The sequence below is a fragment of the Pelecanus crispus genome, chromosome 19 (assembly GCF_030463565.1).
Source record: "Pelecanus crispus isolate bPelCri1 chromosome 19, bPelCri1.pri, whole genome shotgun sequence".
Taxonomy (NCBI): domain Eukaryota; kingdom Metazoa; phylum Chordata; class Aves; order Pelecaniformes; family Pelecanidae; genus Pelecanus; species Pelecanus crispus.
The window spans coordinates 5,463,170-5,488,459 of NC_134661.1; the positions used below are offsets into that span (position 1 = coordinate 5,463,170).

Here is a 25,290-nt window from a genome sequence, read left to right on the forward strand (position 1 = left end):
TGTCACAGTTCAGTGGACATTTATGGGAAGAGCTACATAAGATACACCTGAACCCTTGTCTCATGAGAACATGCAATGAAATAGGCAATGGGGGTTTTATTCTACTAGTCACATTAGTGGAGATTGCATGGCCTGTGGGAAAAACAGGACTAGCCAATTTTTACTTCAGGTCAGCTGTGTCCTTCTGATACATGGTTGGGCTATTTCCAGGTCTAGATGGATGGACCTTGCACAAACCCAACATCAAAATCAAAATAAAGATAATAGGGTCTTTTAAACCCAGTATTATCCATACGTTTCCCCTCCCTGTCCTACTGAATACAGTAAGCCCTCAGGGGAACCCAGTTTAAGAATGCTTTATTCTAGGCGTTCATTTTAATTACAACCATAATTATTTTTGTGCATGTGTATGACCCAGTTAGCAAACCCATCTTCGGCATCTCATGGTCTCTCCGTCCCTGCCCATCTCTGCAAGGAGGTAACCTCAGCTCCTGGCAACAATGAGCAAAATTATTTTTGAAACAAGCGGTCGAACTGGTTGCTACATCTTAATGAAAATTATTTAAAAAAAAAAAAAAATTTCTATGTATATAAACAGCCCTTCCTCCCAAACCTGGTTAGACAAGAATGTTCCTGGGTGTGGACTGCCTTGTATAATTAACTGCACAGCTGTAGCTTCAGATCCCTGGTAACGTCTGTTTCTTTCTCCCTGCATCTACCTAGCATAATCCAGGCGTTCTCCTCCTCCTTGCAGGAGCTCCAGGTGCGTCACTTGGGCAGAAACTTTCCTGCATTCCACCGTCATTCCTTGCTGAGACGACGAGTGGGCAGACGTACCCGCTTTGTAGAGGGTTGAGAGACAGGAACTGGAGGAAAGACTGAGCAGTGAAGCCAATTCACCCTGTTTAGACAATGGAAACGGGGAGTGCAGCAAGGACAAATGGTACCACTGGGAAGTCAGAGGATGTGAAAAGTCCATCTGCCCCCAAAAAAGAAGAAGAAGTGAAGAAGACCACAAACCCTGGTGGAGGTGAGAAGGAAGCTCTGAAGGGCACTGGCAGTGCTTCTTTGGAGACAGGGCAAATCAAGAGCTCTCTCTTCTCTGGGAGTGACTGGAAGAGGCCCATCATTCAGTTTGTGGAGTCGTCCGATGAGAAGCGATCGACCTACTTCAGCATGGATTCGGCAGATTCAAAGAAGATGCAATATGCCAGTGGACAGATAGGAGACATGAGGAGACCACCCCTCTCCTTTGCAGAGAAAGGCGATCTCAGGAAGCCCCTCTTCTCCTTGGATTCCAAAAAGAGCTTCCTGCCTAGTGAAGGGGAAGGGAGGAAGTCGTTGTTCTCTGGGGGGCAGATGGGGGACCTGAAGAAAACCTCCCTCCCTCTGGTGGAGACAGGGGACCTGAGAAGATCCACCTTCAACAAGCCTGACAGAGCAGCTGGGTCACGGCCCAGGGTGAAGCTCGAGGATGTTCTGTGTGATTCCTGCATTGATAACAAGCAAAAGGCCGTGAAGTCCTGCTTAGTGTGCCAGGCTTCCTTCTGTGAGCTGCACCTCAAGCCCCATCTGGAGGGAGCAGCTTTCCGGGACCACCAGCTCCTGGACCCCATCAGGGACTTTGAAGCAAGAAAATGCCCTGTGCATGGGAAGACCATGGAGCTGTTCTGTCAGACAGACCAGATGTGCATCTGCTACCTCTGCATGTTCCAGGAGCACAAGAACCACAGCACAGTGACAGTGGAGATCGAGAAAGCGGGAAAAGAGGTAATGCTCTTTTTATTGCATGTTCCCATCAGTCTTTCCAATGGACCTCACTATTACACCACAGCTTTTTCTCTCCAGCCTAGAGTCTCTACTAAAATCATGTCTGCATGTAATTCTGGGATGCAGGGGTGGTAGATGGGAAGCGTTTAGTAGAGAACTGATATTGCTTGGGTTCTGCTGCAGTAGGATTGTCATTCTCCTAATGGCTGGCTCCAGCAGAATAGCGCTGGTGGTGTGTAGCAAACTCTGTTGGGGGGGTGGAGAACGTGGTTTCCACCCCTGGTTGCACTACTGACTTTCAACAGAAGCTGAAGCAAAGCCCTACATGCTAAGTTTTTTGAAAACTGTCTCAAGTTTTGACAGTGTTTGTGTAGTGTTATCCAGAGCCAGAGAGGTGGGGCATTGCCCAAGTTCAGGACCTCCAGAATACAGGTAGCCAGATCAGTGGCTGCTAGGTTACTACTGAAAATTGCCATCTCAGCTACTTAGAGTGAGATTAAGGCTTTTTGTTTTTCTTTTCTGTTATGGATATAATAGTGTCAAGCCCCACCTATGGAGTCTTTTGAAGCTTAGATGAAGAAAAAATCCCAGCACAAACACAAAACACTGATTTCCCCTTAAGTGTTACTACAATAAGTTCAGAGGATGAACATCTAAGGAGATGAGGCTGGTATGTGAAACAGTGCTCATTCTAATGAAAAGTCTTCCACCTCTGTTTGCTTAAAGTCTCATGCTGTTTGCTTTCTGGGTGGATGTATGATTATTCCGCTAGCTCTAGTCAAGATCAGGGTCTCACCATGTTTGGTGCTGTACATCCCCATAGTAAGAGCATGTCCTGGCCTAGAGACCTTCTGATCTAAGCAGACAGGACAGGAGAGATTACAGAAAGGAGACTCATGAAACAGTAACGTAAAACAATTTGCCTAGAATCACACAGGCAGTCCATGGCAGAAACTGGAAGGGCACTAAGATCTGCTAAATCCTAGTCTTAGGCACAGCCCCAGCCAGCGGTCTGATGTGGTGAACAGGCAAATACAAGTACCCGCTGTTAGAAATTCTTGAGTTACCCTTAACTTGGAAGAACAGTTTAACTCAGATTTCTGAGGCGCTAGGAAGATTTATCTCATAAGGTTGAAAGAGCATCTTATCTAGAGCTTATCTCTTCTGTCTTCCTATGCAAATTTTTGGTCTTTTCTTGCAATGTCATCTCCAGCTTGCAGCCTTACTGAAACCAGACAAGGTATCTTCCGTGTCTCAGACAGTTTTTCTTAAAGAAATTCCTGCAGGGCTTGCTAGCCTGCTGTTTGTTTCATAATTGCCTGTTCCTGCGTTTTTGATGTCAGCTCTGAACATAGCATATGCCTAGATCTCAAAGCTGTGTCTACTGTCTGCCAGGTTGTCCAATTCCTCTTAGGCGTTTCTACTGAAAAGAGGTTAACAGTTGCTCCCTGAGGAACCAAAGCTGGCCAGAGCCACCTTCCTGTGGTTGGATGGACCTAGAACACCTTGCTTTTAAAGAGGCAACCATAGGTGGACAGAGAAGACTTTACCTAAGGTTTAAATTATGTTTGATTTCTTTCTCAGAGTGCTTGTGCCGCTCTTGTTAGCTCCATGCTTTAGTTCCTGTACTGTCCTGTGCTGTTTCTGCTGCTGCTAAGCCTAAAGGATTTAGGGCTTTATCAATATGAATCATACACATGTGCAAGCTTTTCCTGACAACGAGTTTTGATCATGTTGTAACTTGAGTGAGTATTCACTCAGACAAAAACAATTAACAGGGTAGCTGTTGCTTACAAATGTTTATTCCTAGCCTTATTTATTCACCATTGGTGGAGCCTTAGCAAGAACCACAAAGAGGAATGAACATTTCCAAGTCCCTTGTGTGCGCCACCTATTCTTCTCAAGTCTTGCAAATCAGCTGAGCTGGAATATGGCCACAAATTGGAAGAGTGGCAAAGTGTGGCTGGTGCTGCTGGCCTTCGTGGAAAGAAAAAGCAAAAAACCCGCATCAGGTTACCCCCATCCCCGCCCCGTTTTCATAGCTTGGCATCCAAGCAGCTCCAGGGTAGCTTTACTGCCTCCAAATTTGCTAACTATGCCACTGGACTGGTGTCCAGAATATGGCCGTATCCAGACAGACCCTTTCACAGAGTGTTGTTGTTGAGGAATAATTGGTTTATCTGCAAGGATTTCCCAGTCCCTGGCTGTAATGCAACTGCAAACCTGGAGAGGATTCCAGCAGAACTTGGTGGGGGGGGTTCTATGCTGTGATGCACTTAAGCCTGACTGTCAGTCTGGGTCCTCAGCAATTTGGTGGCACAAAACTTCCCATAATATGGTGTAATATGCTTGGTTTAGGTGTATCTATTCCTTTCGTATTGCAGAATTAATGCGGGTTACAGTCTCTTTCATGAGCCTATCTTTGCTATAGGCCTGTAGGGAAGAGGGGTGCTGTACTTCAGTGTTGGGAAAGCAAGGGATAGCTTAAGATCCTTCCATAAAATTAGGTAACTCTGCTTGCTCCACAATGCAGAGACAGTACAGCTTAAGAGAAGAGGAATGCAAACAAGCCAATATACAGACACCTACTGGTTACAGCATTTAAGCGAGCAGTAGAAAGCCTAATATGTCTCTATCTGTGGAAGAGAGGGAGAGCACAGCAGCATCTTCCACTGTTCAAGAGCCTGGGCTGAGAGTCCATCATGCCCCTTCCTGGTGTGCTCTGAGCAGACAAGAGTGAAAGGCACAGGGGGGCAGCCATAGACAACTTGGCAGGGAAGACAGAGACATTTTTTCCGAGTTTCCACCCAGTGGTATTTGCGTATTTTACCCAGCAAACCTTTAATGCCTTCCCCAGACCCACTTTGCATTAGTTTCCTGCTACAGATTTAAAGGAAAAGTAACACCCCCACCAGAATCAGTACAAGAAACCACCAAGAAAAAGTCTGTGAGGCTGGGTAATAACCACAGACAGCTGAACAGTGAGAATTGTCAACAGCAGCCTGTACACTCCAATAAAACCCTCTGGCCAGCTTGATTTATCAGCAGAACTAGAGCCCCCCTTTCAGACAGAATCCTTAATTTTGAAAGGGGATCCTTCATTCAAAACCTGTTTTACAGGCCTGTTCTCAAAATGAGACAACTTCACATATGCCTACCAGTCACAGAGCTGTAAATAACCTGGCGTTACTATCCAGCACCAGCCTTAGTACTCAGCATGTCAGGTCAGTTCTAGTGAAAAGCACTTTGATTTTTTTTTTTTTTTTAATTCTTCACCTTTAAAGAAAAGTTCACATTGTACAGCAGGTTTGAAGAGGCAGCAGAGAACTGCCATGCAGAAACGGGAGCGGGGTGTTCCTCGTTTCAACAAAGCGACTTTCAAAAGGGGAGACTTCACAAAGTCTGAACTAGGCTTTGAAGTCACCCATCCACAGAGAATGGATCCAGAAGGATTTCCATCTAAACCCTCTCCCTATTGCTTTCACTGTCTGAATAGAGAGCAAACAAGAGTCTATCAGTGTGCCAGTGGAAGGATTTTTGGCCTTTCCCACTGATGCGAGGTTAGGGCACAACGTGGCTGTGAGACCTTATCTACACTAGTTGTGGTTGCTCTGCAGACACAGCTTAAAATAGATACTTTTCCAGAGTTACCTGCAGTTTACCTCTTTAACACGGTTACCACAGTACCTTTCCTGCAGTTACCTGCAGGACCTTCCTAGCTGGAAGGCTGCGGAAGCTGACCTATTGCAAATTGTGATTTAGAGTAGGTTTGCCTGTTTGCCTGCATTCTGCATTAATGCCTCTACAGTGAGGGCAGAACCCAAGGAAAATCCACCAATTTGCAGCTAAGGAATTATCTTCAAACTGTGCAAAGCAGAGAGCATTTTCTGTCCTCAGCTCATGCAGCGGCTAGTGGCATTCTTGCAGGATGCTGGCAGAGTCTCCAGAGATTGCAGCCTGCTGACAACCACCTCTGCTTAACAAAAGCTTAGACAGAAAAACATAATGGCAAAACCAGCAAAAATAATGTCTCAATTTGCTGATTTCTCAGCCACATCATTTCCAATACAGGCCCTGAACTGGGACAACTACTTTAAAGACTTCTTCTCTAGCTTCATTATTGCATTTGGTTGTTGCTGTCAGGTAATTAGCATAGCTCTTCCAGGCTGGTGACACAGGGGTATTTCCTCATTCAGGGACTGGGTTCCCAGAGCATTAAGACATGATGATGCTTGTATTGCTGCCTTGCAAAAATGAGTTGCATCATGATGCAAGACTCATAATCTCACATCTCTAGGTCCTTTACAGCATAAGGGCTGGGTTCAGTTGGGGATGTTTAGGTGTACACTCTTAACTTTCACTTAGGCCTCTTGACTGTCCTAATTAACTTAGGCTCTAATAGGGGATCCCCTCTTAGCTCAAAGACTCTCAGTGTCAGCATTTCTCAACTTGCTATAGTCAAAGTGATTGGTCTAAACCTGTATTTCCTAGATCTTCTCACTGTTATTGTTGTTTCTGCACTGTAGGGACTCCCCCCTCAATGGGTGGAGCTGCTATATTATCTTTCACTAGGACCTTCTGAACCCCAGGTCTCACCCAATGGATTTGTTCTGGGTGGTCCATCACATAAGGGGCTTGGGGATTGTTCACCCTGGAGATCTGAGCAATACGAAGAAAGCTAGGAGAGAAGTTTCTTCATAGGGAATGAAGCTGAGAAATTGACTGTCCCTAGTACCTGTAACCACCCTGCTGAAAATGTAACCCAGGATATATGTGGACAGCTAAAGCAACCTTCCAGCTAGCCCCAGATCGAACAGGGCCTTAAAACCATCATGAAATCACCTTTGCTGAACCCCTTACGTTGTGGCCCATCTACCGAATCCGCCTCCCTGTGCCCATGTCACCAGTTCTTGTACTATTCCATAGTCTCCCTGGACCTCTTTTCAACATTTTTTCTATGGTAACACTAGTTTTAATGTTTGTACTACCATGCAATGAAAACACCTCCCTTGCCTTTGTTGGTGTCTGTACTAGTGTTTCCTTTTGCCCTCAGTATGGGCGTTTTAACCCAAGCTGAACCTGGATGACTGTGGTATTTGTATTCCGGCTATTGGAACTATCTCTGTAATTTCCATTTGCAAATCATAATTCTCGCTCTAAATTGTAGCGTGGATCTGCTCTTAAATAGTTGTTACATGCCATCCCAGAGGCACCCAAACTACTTTTCTGGGTGAAGGGATATTATAACTGCAACAAGCTGTTAAGAGTTAGCTATCACTTTCTGAGCAAGTGATAGTTTGCAAAATTCCTTGAAGACCCATCTTAATTAAAAACTACTATAAAAGTATAATATTGTTATCACGACCTTCCAGCCATCACCTGAATTTTTTTCCTGTTACATTTATTTTTAAACTCCTTGTGTTTGGGAGCATCTACGTGGCTGCAAAAGGTCTGCTTGCCTCAAAAAAAAATCCCTCCTGTCTGTATAAATTCACTCACATTCTTGTCAGAAGAGCATCCTGAAATTTTAGGATGAAGAGGGAAACGACCTCCCATTGCTCAGGGGATGTGCTTTTTACTTTGCTAACAATTAATGCCATCTGGATGTAGCTCTGTGGCTCAAGGAAACAACTTGCATTATAGTGTAATTTTTCAGCTTCATTACTGCAGTGCAATGGGTATCTGGATCTAAAATGCTTTTATTTCATTGCACTTCCCTGCTGTGCAAAGATGGTTGCACACCTTTGTGTCTTGATGCAGAGGACATGTCACATATGCATATGAGAATGGAAAAAAGCATGCATTCCTCCAAGTCACTGTCTTGAAAATGTGAGAACTATAGGATCAAGCTCATGCCTTTACTCTCTTGATCAGTAGTAGGAAGAATTTTCTCATCTTAATACCCTTCCATGTCTGCTCTGAGCCCCTGTAGAATATGAACTCATGACTGCATTCAGTTGACTATTGAAGGATGTCAGGGTATATGGATAATATTTAGAGGGCCAGTGCTTTCCTAACGCTCAACAAACAAGGACAAGGACAATGTGAAGATGCAGCTCTTCTGGCATTGAGATACCTTCGAGTACGTTTGCCTTTTTAATTCCCCCTTTCTTCTGTTTTATAAGGCAATGAAACAACTATCGAATTGTTTTCCCTCTGTAGAGATTTTCTAAAATGGAACAGTTACACTCAATGGCTCTCAGATGCAGCTGTGCTTGATTCAAGCTCAAGAGGATGTTCAGACACTGTGGTGACTGGCACAAGAGCCCTGATGGGCTGATTTCCTTGGTCTGGGCTGGTTGACAGTTTGTTGCCTGCTCTTCATCGTGTGATGCTGTTTTCTACTCCTTGAATGGAGAACTGAAAACTTTTAAACTCTCACCCCAAAGGCAACTACGGTCACAAGAGAAGACCCAGGTTTTCATGTTTTATTTTCTTGGATGGGCAGCAAAGCAGTGGGAACTAAACTTTGTGCTTTACCAGCAGGGAGACCTCGCTGTGTTAGTTGCTGTGGGAGTGGATTTATCCATCCCTCATCTCCCCTGCCTCTAACTGTTGGCCTAAATGTAAGTGCTTTTGGGCAATACAACCATTTGCCAAACGATCCCACACGAACAGCAGGTTTTCAGAACTTTTCTAACACGACACAGCTCAGTTGTGGAATGCAGGTAATTTCTGCCAACTGCATAGTTCCTAAACGGCTCTGGGGCTAAGTGTCCCATAGCCAGATTGCCTGTAGTTATAGTTGTGCTGTGACCAACCTGTACACACATGAAACACAGAAAGATCTTGAAATGTGTAAACAACGGCTTTGTCATGATCTGTTGGGCAGGGAGGTGATGAATATGAACAACCGAGGGAGGGGTTGCCCAGAGTTAACGGCGCAAGGCATTACTAAACAGCCAGGTCCTGGTCTGATCCAGAGACATGGCATGCACACCAACCAGTATGTTACACCAGTGCATGGCTGCCCAGCCCTCCATAGGCTCCAGTTCTATGAACTGCCTTGCATGCAATCATCTGGTCTGAGCTTCTCTGGGAAGCCAGTGCAAAATGAAATGCAAATGAATCCCAGTGAAGTTGCTGATCTAAGCCAAGCATGGTTGACTACACCTCCTCCCTCCTCTTTTTGTGTTTTTTATTTTTTCCAAGCATTCCCCAGCTTCATCATAACATGAAAGCTCTCAATTCAGAGCAAATTAATCCACAATCCTGTCTAAACAGAATTCCTGCCAGAGGCATCGTCCTCTTGTTGCAACACTCGTCAAACGTCATTCCGTAATTACATGAAAACTGTTATTGCTGCAGAGGCACACCCTGGGATGGGCCCTTCACTGCATACACAGCTGAATTTTGAAACAGGCCTCTTCCCCCTCCAGCTAATGAGTCCAATGTGATTAAAAGCGGCACCATGACGGTAGCCTAGTAGGTGGGTGCTTCTGCTGCTGTCTTTGCTGAGGGAGCTGAATCTTTTGACCCAGCCAGAAGCTCTGGGATCTTGTCCAGTGTCAGCACATGATCTCCATTTCAAGCAGTGCCAGGAACCTGTACCTCCCAGCTATTATTGTTCAGGGCCAAATGCATAAGTGGAAGCACGGTGCCTCTTTGAAGTAGGCCACCCTCAGCCCCAGTTCATGAGACTCCTCTCTTCTCACAGGCTGAGCTGTCACTGCAGAAAGAACAACTGCAGCTGAAGATCATTGAGGTAGAAGATGAAATGGATAAGTGGCAGAAGGAGAGGGACCGTATCAAGGTGTGTATGGGATATTCTTTCAATTCTATTCACTTCTCTGTTTCTCCTGTACTTGTCACTTTCTTTTCTACCCTCTCACATCCCTCTTCTCCTTTCCTCAATTTCTCTGACATACCCAGCTCTTACTCACTCCTTTCCTTACCCAGTGTCTATCTCATCGCTCTCCAAAACTCACTCATGCCAAATCTTGGAAACAACAACTCCTACTGAAGTCATCTTGCAACATGCCCTGCAGGAGATCAAGAAGAGGCAGCACAGCCTTGTTACAAAATGGTCCAAGGCACCTCCCTGCTTTGGGTCCCTTATAGTTCTTCAATCACCAGTAGCCAAGCTGATTTGGAAACAAAGGTGTGCTGCTTTTTTTCCTGCTAGACCACACAAAAATAAACTCCAGAGTGGCTCTGAATTGCCCAAACAGAGATAAGGCAGCAGGAACAGATGCAGGTACACCAACAAACATCTTGTATATAATGGAACAGCTCATTTCCATACTGACATAGGGCTCCTTTATAATTCTTTCACCACACTAAGGATTAGAATGTAGTAATAGTATTTTTTTTTTTTTCATTTATACCCTAACTGAATAGAGCAGTGAAAACACTATTTGGAGACACCCCAGAAAATTTGCATAATATTAATAGGCAAAGGCCATTCTTCTCCCTTTTATGTGGTACACACACATTGGCTTGACAGTTCTGCTTTTCATCTGCTTTATTATTATTATTACTACTATTATTATTATTATTGGAAATCTGACCTAGAAATTTTAACTCTGAATATAGTTACATCCACAGTCCTTCTGAGGAATATTTCAGAAGGACCTAGAGGTCAGGTTTGTAAAAAGTGTTTTAGCACCTTTCATCCTTTGAAATGGTGGGAATTTGGTCCTCAAATTCTTGAGGAGCCAGAACCATGATTTAGAAGGTTAAACAGTGTTTTTAAATATCACCTAAGAGTGCAGTTCACAAATTGAAGTAAAAGATACGCTCTTATAATCAGGAAGGCAGCATACCTTGTAGATTACACACACACAATTATTGCAAGAACAAGTATTACTTCTCTTGGCACAACTTTCTGGTGCTAAGACTTACGTACCTAGAGTCTCCAGAGTCACAGTCTAAATGATGACAATGCTTGGATGTATCCCCCTCTGTATGCCTCTATTAGCAAGTGACTCCCCGAGAAGTTTAATATTTTATTTCTCCTGCATCTTTCCTGCTGCCTCCTCTCTTTGCCCCTTCCCTCTGCAGAACTACACCACCAATGAGAAAGCCACAGTGGACCAGCATTTCAAAGAGCTGGTCCGTGACCTGGAGAGGCAGAGGGATGAAGTGAAAGCTGCCCTGGACCAGAGGGAAAAGATTGCGTCAGAGAATGTGAAAGAAATCGTGGATGAGCTGGAAGAGAGGGCAAAGCTTCTGCGGGAGGACAAGGAGAACAGGGAGCAGATCCACCAGATCAGTGACTCCGTGCTCTTCCTGCAGGTAACCAAGATCTCATTTTCTTTTCCTTTCTTCCCTGTGAGGACAGAATTTGTCCCAGAGACAAATCCCAAGTTGGTGTAAGATGTGTTAATCTCCAGTTCAATGCACATGTGTGGCAAGAACCAACCCTGACATCTGAAGCTGTCTCTGCTCTGGCAGGTGAAGAATGAACCTAGGCCTGCCAACGCCTGAGTGTTTGTAGATGACTACAGCTCACGGGCAGAACATTTGTCTGCCCCCTCCATCTTCACTGTTCTCCTTTGCACTTCATACTATCTGGAGCCTAACATTAGCCAGTTCCCTAGGATCTAGCCTCCGTCTCTTATGTTCCTCAGTAACCTCTCCTCCCTTCTTTTTCACAGGAGTTTGGGGCTTTGATGCGGAATTACGTCCCACCTCCATCTCTCCCAACATACAGCGTGCTGCTTGAAGGGGAGAGCATGAGCCCATCTATGGGACTTCTCAGAGATGACCTCCTAAACGTCTGCATGAGGCATGTGGAGAAGATCTGCAAGGCTGACCTTGGCCGCAACTTCATAGAGAGGAACCACATGGAGAATGGTAGAGTATCTGAGATCTGCCCCTTCCCCCCCTCCCTGGGCAAAGCCTAGTTCAGGGTCAGAGGAGATGAAGTGTGATGAGTGTGCTCTCTCTCAGAGGAGAAAATAAGCAAGGACCTAAGGCAAGCTGGAGAAACACTACCTGTAGCTGAAACCCATTCTGGAGTATCAGAGCTATCCTACCAGACCTATGTGGGGATGGAGCCAGTTGAACTGCCAGGGATTTAAAGTATCTCGTGTGGGACTTCAGGGCAACACTTCTCTTGAGGGTCAAGAACAGTGACCCTTCCCTCCTGCAAGAGGCCAGCAGGGACACTCTGCCTTGTGCCAGGCTCCAACAAGCCCCTGCAAGCTTAGCACGACAGTTTCTACATGGAAGACTGCACAGATATACAAAGGCAACTCAGTGGCTCACTAGGTAAATTGAGAAGGCAGTGGCAGAAATGTGAACGTAGCTACCCCAGTATGGCAATTTTGAAATCCTGTCATTAGCCTATTTGTACAGCTCGGTTAGCACATTTGCTGTGCTGGTATGACATACGATTTTACAACAGCCTGTTTCAGCCTCTGCTTGCCTGGCTGGAACATGAAATACCCTGCAAGTACCTGTCACTGAAAATCTAATAACAGATTTTCCAAGTAAAAAGATCTCCAATTTGGTGTTCAGGTTAAGCTGTGACTTGAACCGACATAACTCTCTCTGATCATACTTCTCTGCATGTTCCACTAGGGAGAGGTTTGTTTCCCGCCTGCCCTGAGCCATGATGTCCAAGGTACATGCAGTGCCAAATGGTCCTCACACTTCAGTGATGTTTAAGGATGGGTGATCTTTCTTATGTGAATAGAGAGGTCATGGTCAATACCGCAGCACTGGAAGGAATCTTCTAAGTTTTAGAACCCACTTACTTTCTGCATCTCCCAATTAGTTCTGCAGAAAGGACTTGTCTTGCATCAAGCTCACACATAAGATTAGGAGGACAGGGCACTAGAATGGGACTCAACAGCTGAGGTTCACTTCCCAGCTCTCCCACAAACAGCCTTTGTAACCTTGGGCAAGTTACTTAATCCCATGAAATGACCTCTTGCACTAAGAATAACAGGGATCAGAATTAATCGTTATCTCACCAGGCTGCTATAAGGATATAATCTATTAATAATTGTGGAACCCCAGATACCAGAACAATAAAGTTCAAGAAGCTGGATAGGTAACATGAGGATAAATTGCACCCTGCTGTCCATGAGGATGTGTGACTTGAAAAGATGCAGGAATAATCTCAAGTCCAGTTCATACAACACAAGCAACTGAGGAACTGCTGCAAATCTGCAAGATCACTGTTATTTCATTCAAAGTCACAGTACTCACTAGACATGCTTCCCATATTAATACACCACCTTTTTTCCTGGGCAAGAGCCATGCAAATCATTCCAGCTTCCTTCCAGAAAAGATGGATCCACATTACAAGATGATATGATAAAGGAGAAGGGGAAGAAACAGACAAACCCCCCCCCCCCCAAGCCCCAAAACCAAAAACCCAGACAAAAAGCAGCCCGTTGAAAAGATGCATAGAAGTCAGAACAGCATGGGTTCAGTTATTGGTCAACACGCTAACGTTTTTCAGAGCCTGGGTTTTGTGAATCAGCCTGTCTGGCATTCACAATCTAGAGCAATTAGAATGAAGGTGACATGGGACCAGAGTACATTTAGATCTCTAATGAGAATCACTAGTATTCATCAAGTGATAGCCTGCTGCCTTCCTACATTACGGAGAGAAAGAGCAAGTCCCTGGTCCCAAGGAGCCTGCACTGCAAACAGTTCATTAATGTTTATCTAGCACCATCATTCTCCATTAGACATGAATTAGGTGGACCAGATACTTCTGGTCCAGAGAACCAACCTTTCAGAAAAGTCAGGAATTGCATTCAAAGCGCTCATGATGCATAGCTAGAGCCAGATTTTTAAACTCTCCCTACCCTTAAAGTAGTACCAGAAATTGAACATTACTTGTCTTCCAACATTTAACACTGCAACGTACCTGCTCAGATTCCCAACACTCCATGCACTAAGGTTTGCTGAGAAATTTGTCTATAACTTAATGCAAGTAGGTGACAGGCAGCTCAGATCCCAAAATCACTTTTGTACATTTTTCTTTCTTCTCCTTAGCTCACCTGGAGAACTGCAGAATTTCCAAACTCTGCATGGCATAATGCCAAAGGGGTTTTGGATGCCTGACTACTCACAGCACTTCTGAAAACTAGATGAGTAGCATAAAAGCACTTTGCATTCGAGTTACCATTACTTAGGAAGTTACCTTCCATCTGCTGACCTGTTTTTTGCCAGTCCTGAAGCAAATACATTTTATTTGGCCATTTGTACAACCCAACAAGAGTATGCATATGTTCAGTTCTAGTAGCTCTGGATAAAGACTGACTACTTCTTGATCACTTGATCACTTTTAATTAGGGTCCCCTCCACGTTACTGATGCCAGAAGTCCTCAATGGTACTTGAAATCCGTGGGATTCAAGTGCCAAAACATTTCTGAACAGGGCACCAATTAATTACTCCTAGAAACCTGGCCACTTTCAGAAACTTTACCAGGGATTTAATGGACACAGCTTGGAGTCTGCCTAATGAGAAGAACAGTGGTATCCACTCAGTTGGGAAATGTTATTTAAGGTGAGTCTCAGAAACTTCAGAGCTCTCTGTTTTTCAAACCACAGTTATACTTGAAAGAGGACAGCACTCTGCATCTAGTGACTGCAAGGAAATAACTCCACAATTACTTAATGGATTTAATTAACTCAGACTCCCCCTGAGTCACTGCAACAAATTCATGCACAACCGGCTTGATCTTCTAGTGTAAAAAACTTCCCAGGAAGAAATATTATATTAATGGAACGAAACCTGCTTAATAGCAGACTCCAAAGGGAATCCACTTTCTTTTAGTTGTCATAACAGGTACCTACTTAGTAGTGTGGCAAGGAGGCAAATAATCAGAGCGCATCCAGGGAGTTTAAACAACACAGAAATAAATAGGAGAAATAACATAAAAGTTTGTTCAGTGACTTAAAAATCAAAGAATGGAACTATTTAAATTTACCCCCTTGCAGAGAACAATAGGTTTATATAACACTTGAGGCCCTAAAGTATTTTTATGAGCAACTCTACTGATAGAGCATCATTTCCTGTGAATCGATGTTAGAAAACCAAACCCAGGCTGCATAATACCTGGCAAAAGGGTAGGTTTCATCCACTTTGCATGAAGCCTGAACCAAATGCCCTTGTCCAAGAGCCCAGGAAGCTAGAGCCGTTTGCAACTCAGGTTTAGCATCTTTCTTTAAAAATTGAACAAACCAACACGTTGAGCCCTCCCAACACTGACTTCTTGAGCTTTGTAATACTTGTCCTTCAAGATCTGCTGGTTGAAAGCCAGCTCTGTGTACAGGTTAAACACAAAAGAAGCCAAGCCCAAACCACCGCTTTTGAAGTGGGGAACATCTTTAGCCACACAGCAGTATTTTGGTAGGAAAATGCCTGAACCCTCAAGTCTCCCTATGGATTTTCAGGAGATAGCATATCTACTGAATGGCTGAATGCTTCAGCTGTGCTACGCCTCCGAGGGAGCTTTTTCCTATATCCCAGGCTGAACCTCTGGGCAGCTACAGCACTGCTTTACCTCCCAGCCAGAGTCCTGCAGAGGAATTACAAAAATAGAGGAACTTGTTTTCAAAGGGCAGAACCATCTCTCCTGCAGCACCTGAGGAAGCAATTCCAGTCTGTTACCTGTCCCTTTCCCCCTCCTCCCGTCCCTCTCAAGGCCACTAAACTGCCACCTCCTGCTCTGCTTCTCCAGGTGACCACCGGTACATGATGAACAACTATGAGTGGAACCAGCCCGACAACTTGAAGAGATTTTCCATGTTCCTGTCTCCCAAAGGTACAGCACCCAAATGGTGCTCAAGTTTCCTCCAAAGACAGCATAGGAAAGTAACTCCATTAATGATTTGTCCCAAAATTTGCTTTCTCTCATATTTCCCCGACAAGATCAGTCCCTCTGCATTTGTTTACGGCGGGTCTTCTCTCCAGCCTACAGAGCTTTGAGAAGTTTTTGCCTTTTCATCTCAGAAAAGGCAGCAAAGGTTCTCAACTCCATAGAGGAGAGCTGGAGCAGCTAAACTCTTTCAAGAGTGTAGTTTGTGAATATAGGGGAGTTTTAACATGTGTTATCGGGTTGAAGTAAGTGTTATTCTCCACCAGAAGCTTACCCCACTGTGCTATCAAGTGTGAAAGCTACACTAGGCTTGCTCTGTATTATGATTTTACTTTCACCAGAAAATATACTTTTTCCCTACAGGGAAAGGACAGAAGTGAGGAATGTGTCCTAAAAAAGCTGGAGCCTGGAGTTCTTTTCTGAGCTCTGACACTGACAACAAGAGCGCTGGTCATTTGCTTATGTCCTAATTGTTACATGAACACTGCAGGATGAGTTTTTGGAGTGAATGACTATTTTCAACACATTCAGTTGTAAAATGGCAGTTGTCTATTTCTAAATTAGTGTCAGGACCTCCAGAGTGAGAAGCAGAGAGTGCTAAAAGCCTAGGCAAAGCAATGCCTGTAGAAACAAAAGAACAGAAAGGGTAGCACAAAATAAGTAACCAAATTTCCTCCGGTCCCTAGAGAGAGCAAGGCCCTGCCTGGATTTGCCAGGTGTTTACAGCTGCTGTTCTGCAAAGCCAGACGGTGGGCAGGGGGAAGGGATATGCCAGCAATTAGCAGTGGCACTCCCCTGAAGGCGTATTTACAGTGTGATGTTGCCTGCTCTGTCATTAGGGTTTCATGGGGATAACCCAGATCCCAACACTGAGCCCTTTGTCTGGATTTCCACTTTGCCCTTCTCCTCTGTTACCAGCCCACGCCGGGCAGCTCGCTGGCAGCCCTGCCTGGCGCCGTGGGGGTGAGGATGCCATTTGGAGCAGATACCGGGGGCAGATGTGACGTTCCCGGTTCAGCATCAGCAAGCCTTTAGCAGGACTGTTTCCTGCAGGCCCCCCAAAGTTAGGGGGCAGCTTCTTCACCAGAGGCTGCAGAGGGGCTTTTTGCCAGTGGTGGTTTTGTTTTGCACGGAACCTGTCTCCAAACACCGCCTGGATGGTTATAGCTGCTGTTCTGCCCCAGCTGCTTCAGGGCTTTACAGGCCCTATGCTGTCAGGGAAACACATGTTCTGCTAAGTGGAGCTGCCAATGCTGGGGAGAGACCAAAGCTGCAGCCCTGCATCCAAAACTGGTTTGGAAAGTTAATTCTAAAATTGCATGGGCTGAACTCATTTCTATCCAAAACATGGGGCTTCGGGTTCAGGTGGAAATGGCCTCACATGCATTTGAAGGGAAGGATGTGATGGGAGGAACACAGCAGACAATGCCATTCTGCCATTACCGTTGCCATGCGTGTCTGGGACAGGGCTGAAACCTGACGTGGCAAAAGGAAGGGAAAAGCCATTTGCGGCAGTGCCGTAGCATGGCATAGCCTGGCTGCTCACTGCTCCGGACCATAGCGCCTGGACTTCCCTCTGCTCCTCTCTGGAGGATCAGCTGCTGAGACCTGGAAGCAGGGGTTCCCTGGCTCCCACCTGGGATCCAGCACCCCAACATCCTGAAGGATGTGCCAAGAGACAGGAGGGATCAACAGGGACTGCTAGATACAGGGTTTCTTATTTAGTGCTGTTTATTGGAGCCAGAGGGGACACTTCTGGATGCAGTCAGCTACAGAGTGGCGTGAGGGTTACACAGCAGCTTGCAGTTCAGTGGCCCACTGCTTCCTGCAATGAACTTTTGAATATACAAATGCTGTGGGAGCATTTGTTCCACCTACACATCTATGTTTTCCTGAGAGCACAGACATGTTGTCTTCCAAAACTACTCATTCTATATTTTGTACCAACAAAGTTACTTTGTCCAAAAAAACTAAGCACATGATTGCACACAGTCTCTGCTGAAATAGGGATTGAACAGCACTGGATTCCTCACCAGGGTGAGGGCTCAAGCATGATCCCTTATGGGAACATCTTGACAGAAAGGAACCAGCTGCTGAAACCACACTGATGGGGACTTGGGGAACAGAATGAATCAGTAGGCAAAACAGGAGACATGACCCACTTAGCTTGCATACTGGCTAGCAAAGGATTATGCGATGAATAATGCAATATACCCGTAATCATTTAACTCTCTAGAGACAGCTTTCTATGCTCTATCAATGTGTCATGTAGAAGTCCAGCACTGCCTCCAATTGCATCTTTTCTAAGGAATTCCATAAAATGGGAGGGGAAAAAAGAGAGGACCACCCTTTGCATTGTATAATATGCACAGAATTCTTGAATATCGCATGATAGTTTTGTAACACACCCTTTTTCTCACTAGTTTGGATCACTGCAAATTCTGCGCAAGGCCACAGCGGCAAGTCTGTTTGCTGCATTGAGGAATGCTACCCAAGTAGTGCTCTGCACTAATTGCAGTGGCCCATACTAAGAAACTGCTTGGATTTGAGATGAACCTATAGGTTTTTAAGCCCTGCTTAAATTCAAGGAGACTTCCACTGCTCTTGTCATTAAAGACACTATCACAGAGCATCTGCCTGCAGGGATGACATAATGAGGCAGTGGGGAGACATAAAAGGTTTCAAATGCTGCCTAAAAGATAGAGGAGCAATCTGTTCAACTGCTCGACACTCCTTTCTGTCCTCTTCCACTGAGCTTTCTTCTCCTGATGTCACAAACAGTTTGGCCAAAGCCAGGAGGAGGTTGGAAAGATCATCTTGTGCCTTTGGAAGTCTTTGAATGAGGAGTAGAAGGAACTCAGCACACAGAGAGGGAGAAGTAACTGCTTAAATAGAAACACTGCTCAAATAAAAAAAAGCAGCCCACAGGATGGCAGCATAACAGCTCAAAGTATTCATCTCTTCTGCTCTTCTGGGAGTCCAGTGTCTCACAAAAGGGGTACAACAGCACTAGTCTGCATCACAGCAGGTCTCACTAGTGTCCTAGTGAAACCCTGGAGCACATGCCTGTCACAGTGGCTGAAACAGTGTGTGCTTGAGCAAGAAATGTTCCTCTACTTGTGTCTCTTGAGCTCTAAATCCAAGCCTCTGCCTGCAGGTCTCTTTGCAGAATAGTTGTGTTGAGTAGACAAACCTGCAGCTAAAGACAGCTCTGTGGCAGTGAAAGCGCTTTGTTCTCTAAATGAAACGTCTCTTCACCATTCCCTAGAACCCAGAGAAAAAAGACCAGGCTATCCTCTACTGCCTGGACCCAGATTTCTAGTTTGGGGCTGTTTCCAGATTGGTGGGGACTGTTTCATAGAGCAATGCCAGGCACAGGCCTTTGAGCCAGCTCATCAGGAGCCGACTGCTGAACTGGATGCTCTTGTTTTACAGCCAGTTTCAACCCACGATCATGGGAATTTTCCTCCTTCCAAGCGACTGAGGAAACACTTGGTACGGGTAATTCCGACTTCAGTTTGAAAGGATCTAACCCCCCGTGCCACAGCTTTCTAGCTGGCTAACCAACCTTTTCTGCTTCCCCTCTCAGCTGTCCTGTCACTTGTCAATGACTGTCTCAGAACCATCTCTTAGCTGGGTTATCAGCACCACCTGCATACACCCCAACCCAGGCTCTCATGCTCTAGGTGCTCTGTATAGAGGAGGGGAAAGCATCCCTGGTCCTCATCGTTCAGACAGTGAAAGAAGATGATGGAAAACATAGGTGCAAATTTGTTAAGATCCTGAGATACCTAACCAACTGCAATTGATGGGAGTGCCAACATCAATCAATTGCCAAGGCAATCTGTGGAGGTTGTGGCAGAACCAGGAGCAGACTCCAAATACGCTTAGCCACTCCATCGCACATACACCTTTTACTTAGCTCACAAGTTCTCAAAGACAGAGCCTGCGCAATGTTCACTGTCTGTACAGTGTCCAGCACAATGGGGAGGGGGTGCTTTGAGCCAGTGTACCGAGAACCAGCAGCGAGTCATGCCCTTTCTTCCCAGATCCCCACCTTCATTTTTCGCACCTATATTTTCCTACTTTGCTTTGTTCATGCTCAGAGGGTCCTGCCTTTCCTTTCATTCAGAGACAGCCTACAAGCGTCCATGGCCACTCTACCTGGGGGAGCACTGGTGACTCACAGCCACACCTAAGTCGTTCCTGCTTTTCATGCCACAGGCAGGGCTGTCTCCCTCTCATCGTCTCTGCTCTCAGCTTCATTTTGGCAGCCAGGGCATGACCCCAAGGAGGCCAGGAGGGGAAGCCTTGCTTTAATTTCAATGGGCTTTGAAATAACGCCTCAACTGCTTGGAGGCAAGGGAGCTTTGGCAGTTATGTAGTTTTGCTTTGCTACTCCAGTCTCTGGAGATGCAGTTTACCTGCGAGAAAGCTGCTGGTCTTCAGTCACACGTGCACTCTGGGTCTCTCAAGAGAAAGGCTCTTCCCGGCCTGCCTGGAGCATTGAGATCTCTTTACACTCACACACTGTGTACACCGGGACCCCACAACTGACTGCTGTCATCTGCCTTTCCTTACTGAGAGAAAAGGGACAAAGCTATTAGTTCCCATTCTCCCCCAAGCTGGTTGAAGGTAGTTTTACAGGGTGTGTTTTGAAATGCTTAGGCTTCCCCACTGCAGCATGCAACACCATGGAATAACGCAACCTCTTCTATCTTCCAGTAGGCAATGGTACTAAGCTGCCTTTTCAGTTCTCCTCGGTGGGACAGAATCCGCCTGGTGACTTCAGCAAACAGTCTGACGGAAGCCTCTTCACTAAGACCGGTACTAGGCATTTAGTTTTTTCCCCTTCCTTCTGCCCCTTTTTTAGGTGATAAGACATTTCATCCTGTTCTTGCTCCCCCAGAGAAGGCCTGGAGCAGTCCTACACCTGGCCCGTATCTCCTGCCCTGACTGTCAATCTCTTATACACACGTGTTCACATGAGCAACTTACTCTGCTGAACCAGGGCAACAGGAGTTTATTAAAGAGTGTTAAAAAGTATTAAAAAGTTATATCTAGTGAATAGTTGAAGGGGTTTTAAATTTTGTTTGTAATGGGTAGAGATGAATTTTAGATTATTTTAGAGGTATAGGGTCCAAGGAGAGAAAGATACTAGGAAATTATGTTCATGGCCATTTACCCCTCTTGCTTCATCAGTGTTTTAAAACAGCTATTGTCATGAAAGAATAATAGCCACTGAGCACAACCTTTAAGAAAAATATGCAGTAGCTGCCTGTCCTCCTTCATCTGAAGCAGAATCCCCCATTCACCGTCTCATAATCCTCTTTTCACTACCCACTAGTTCAAGGGCACCAGAGGTGGAATCTAAGAGCATCAGCACCTGCCAAGCAGAGTCAGGTCTGATTAATTTGCGAATGGGAGATGGTGGGGAAAGGCCATTGCCTGATAGCACTGAAACTGGTTCTAATTCGGCAGGGCTGGTATTATTTTTGAATTGGAAGGGAGCTGGTATGGTAGAAGGGGGTTAGGGCTTATCACGCTGCCAGAGGTACTGTCATTAATTTCTGTCATGAAACTCAGGCCTTGGCTCTTTGCACTAATTAAATAGCATATAGTGTTCCTTGCAGGAGTCAGAATGCTTAGTTTGGGACTTGGCCTAAATTTAATTGGACTGATTGCATTCCACCTCTCTGCATTCCTCAGACATTTTAATTAGACCTTCTTTACTCCCTTTTCCTAACTGATTGGGTGGTGGAGTAGGCATCTGTCTGACGGCTGTTGTGTCCTACCCCAGAAATGGCTGCGTTTCAATGTTAAGCAATGCAATACTAATTATGTGGCACTTCCAGTCCTGCTACTCATCTTGACACTCGCAAGGGGAGATGGGGATGATGGCAGGGACTGATCTATAACAGGCTGTTTTATGTTGTCACAGCTTATCCTTCAATAGTGAGACATCAGTCTGCAAAGGTGACGCCACAGACATGGAAATCCTCTAAGCAGTCTGTATTGGTAAGAAACATACCCTTGGTGTGAAAGCATGTGCGCAGCTTCAGCAAGAGAACTATCTGTTCTAGGGATTCCTGAGACTTCAGAGACTAGGGCTTGGGTCCTTTGGAGATAGGCAAGTAAAAGCTTCAAGTTGACTGCTTCTGTTATCTTCTTCTGTGGCTAACCGCATCCACAGGGGGATACAGATTAAACACACCCCACCCCGCTCCCAATTCTGGGTTGTAGGAATAATCAATACTTCAAAAATGGCATTTTGAAAAGATTTTGCCCTGGTCTAAAATTTGATCCAGGTTTCTAGAAGCTATACAAATACTATAAACATACATGCTGCTATATGCAGTACTTCTCCTCCCTTCACGGATATCATACACTCTTAGTAGCCTGCAACATCTAGAAAACACAGAGGGTGTAAATGACATCAGAGACAACCATAGAAAAGTATCTTGCTAATTACATCCCACAGTGGGCAGATACAATATCAAAGATGAGGGGTCAGACTATGATCATAAATAACTAGAACATCTGTAAGTCACTCATTTTGCACTGTTAGCACAAAACAGGTAACAGTGCATTATAAGGGGCAGAGGACAGTGATATTTTAGGTCTTGTAGTCTTAAATATACAAGGTTAACAAAGAGTTAATGCATAACCACAGAAACACTGAGTTCATCTATTTTTCTTAACATCCATTCATACTGTGCTGCATTAAGATCTTGCACAATCAGAATTAAGATCATCAAGTTTTTGCCCCTGTCTACGCAGATGAAATCTATTTTTTGAATTCTGATTATACATTTGTGAAAGATTATTTACTGTTCCCTGAAAATAAGACTTGGAGAGGGTCAAGAATCGAGAGCATTCCCACACTGAAGGAAGAAAACAGAGGAAATACACAACAGTTATAAAGTGTCTGCCTAAGGACTGTAGCTGTATGTCTAAATTTTCAAGGCCCCACCAGGAGATGAATGCCGGTGAAAGGGATGTTCCTTGGTAGACTTTATCACTTTCAGAAAATCCAGCCTTGAGTCTCTGAACGTGCTACAGCAAAACATATCTTCTAGGAACAGCAAAGTTTTGCAGTATCTTCTGTCTTGTGTTTGATCACCGCCCTTCTAAAAGATCATCTACTTCATCATGTGTGTGCTCAGATGGAGACTCTTCCCAGCAATTTTAGATACCAACCTATCCTCCTTAATGGTGGTGTTATACTGGGAAGCCTGGTCAGGAAAGCGAGGTCTCTGTTAGCACTGGGCATTGCTGGATGTGAGCATGGTTATCTTAGCAACAAGCACAACAGTCAGTGTGCTGTGCCCCATGAACACAACCCACGCTTTTCTTAATCCCCATAGAGAAAGCCTGGGTAACTTCTCCCACATGAAGTCACCAGTCTTCTTCTGTCTTCCTTTCTCTCTCATGCATACACTTCAAGTGGCTATTTTATTTTTATAGCCTAGATTCACCAGATTACCCTGAACCTAACAATTGAGTTGATAAATATAAGCATTAAAAAGTCCCAAAATAGAAATACACGCTCTGGACCACAGTAGCTCTGCAGGAGCTTTTATGGTCTATTGGGCCAATAATCTAGCTTTTAAAATAGTCTTAAATATGTATTTAAGTAATACACATTCTAAAAGCTCTGTAAATATGAATTTTCACGAAGGACTATACTGTTTAAGGAGGAATGTCTTTTTAACCCACAGGGAGTTCTTTAAAATGAAGCCCCCTCTTCCATCTCTTAATTATATTGGAAATTAAAGCCATAAAATGAAAAGAATTTCAACAAAAGGGAACATTGAGCAGGAGGTATTGGGAGTCAGCACTGAGCAGCAAGATGGGTTGGGTTTGCTCTGCCCATGCTTCCAGCCTCCTGCTGTGCCTGATATTAACTACTGCGCTGCACAAAAATGTACCAGCATGTTCCTGTGAGATTTCTCCCACCTTCTGCAAGTGAGATCTGGGCAGTGGATCAAACCTAAGACAGATCAGACATTACAAAACCACAGTTTTTACTGATTGCCTTGGTCACTGCTTCCTTGGTGTAAGCATATTCTTATCCAGGCTAAAGATATTGCCCTAAGCAGTGTAACCAGCTATCACAGTCAATAAATTGGCTTCTGTGTTTTGCAATGATTCCAAGTCAACACTAGGCTGCACAACTTCGCCACACGTTGCTTATTTGTAATGGTGCAAATAAGAATGAAATTCCAGGGGCAGGTCCCGATGAGAAGAGATGCAGTTAGGGACTGCAATAAACAGAGACAGGAAAATGGCAGTTCCTTTAGGCTCTCCCCCGTCTCTCCACTCACGCTTCTGTTTACACAAACATTTAGTACTGCGCCCTGCAACATGTGGAGGCGTGAATAAACAATACACCATTGTGTGAGAATTCCCACACGCAAGGGTTTTGGCTTGCCAGCCAGAGAGCACAAATAAATACCATGTGACTTAGTCGATCACTGGCGTAACTGCATGGCTTTAAGTGTGAAAACTCCCATGAGTTCTCAGGTTAGTGAGCAATTAAAAGACACTGACACAAGCATAAAAATAAAGGTGACGTTCTTCTTCTCCCAGAAACCTCTCATCAGACCATGAGTAATAGTCTGAGATTTTATATGATGCATAGGCTCATTTGGCTCAGGAATAAAGTCCATGCAAAGCATGCGTGTAAATCAAAAAGCAACACCATTTGCATTTGATCACTCCAGCACCTCCAGTAGTGAAATGAGGTGGCGTTGCTCTGCAAGAGGAAAGACGGAAGGTGTTAAGATAGGAGTGTGTTAAGATATGTATGGTTGGGCTACCTAGGAGGGTGAAGTATAGACAGTCAGAAAAAGAAGGTAGGTCAAACTCACATGCCCCGAATTCTCCATTGCAGTCACATTACCGCCCCTTTTACGTCAACAAAGGCAATGGAGCTACTTCCAACGAGGCACCTTGATTCCTGAAGATTTAGGGAAGAGCTGGCAGCACTTGGAGTGAAGACTCAGCTGCGGATTTTCATGGATGTACCTGCTACTGTATTAACCTTACTGCTCTAATCTCTGCCAGGGAGAGGGAAGGTGCAGAAGGGAATAGCCTTTACTAGAGGAAACAAGGACTTTTTCCAAATTGCCTAATCGCCTTGAAAGCTCTGCGGGCCTTAACAATGTAACCTCATCCTCTGCTGTCACCTCCTTATTCCCGCTCTGTCAATGCCCTTCCTTTTGCCTCTGCAGAGTGAGCTGCTCTGCTTCTCCTGGGAAGCATGCATGCTTGGGTAGCACCCCCCCACCCCCACTATACCAGTTGCCCCCTTGTCCCGAGTGTGTTTATATGACCATATCTATTAAGTCCTGGTGACAGGTCCCAAGCTGGGGGAGGCCCAAATGCCTTCCTGGAATGGAGAGACCCCAGCCACTGGGAGCGGTGACAGGCTAAAACTCTTCCCATGCCTCTCTACCCCATCACCTGGCCCTGCTCGGCCAGGGACACACAGCTCTCACTGGGATCAGGTCCAGCACTGCCATCTCCCCGAGATCCCTGCAGACTCCCCCCAGCCCGTGCCAGTGGTGGCACGCTTCCTCAGGGCCCTTCCTCAGCTCAGCTCCTGCTGGCTTCCAAAATGCCAGACAACAGGACCTGTTCGGAGCTGCTACAGCCCCAGGCCAGCTACTGGTGGAGGACAGAAAGGCTTTCCATCCCATTAAAGTACCCCTCCAGCCACCTTTTCAAA

General features: G+C 45.2%; 1 protein-coding gene across 1 annotated transcript; it reads left to right on the forward strand.

Moving 5' to 3' along the window:
- Window positions 1-912: 912 nt before the first annotated feature.
- On the forward strand, window positions 913-24,516 carry TRIM29 (tripartite motif containing 29). Its single transcript, XM_009490291.1, has 9 exons — window positions 913-1,770; window positions 9,428-9,523; window positions 10,774-11,007; window positions 11,370-11,568; window positions 15,420-15,503; window positions 18,993-19,052; window positions 20,283-20,384; window positions 21,499-21,575; window positions 24,454-24,516. The coding sequence occupies exons 1-9, from the start codon at window positions 913-915 to the stop codon at window positions 24,514-24,516; spliced, it is 1,773 nt and encodes a 590-aa protein (XP_009488566.1).
- Window positions 24,517-25,290: the final 774 nt, after the last annotated feature.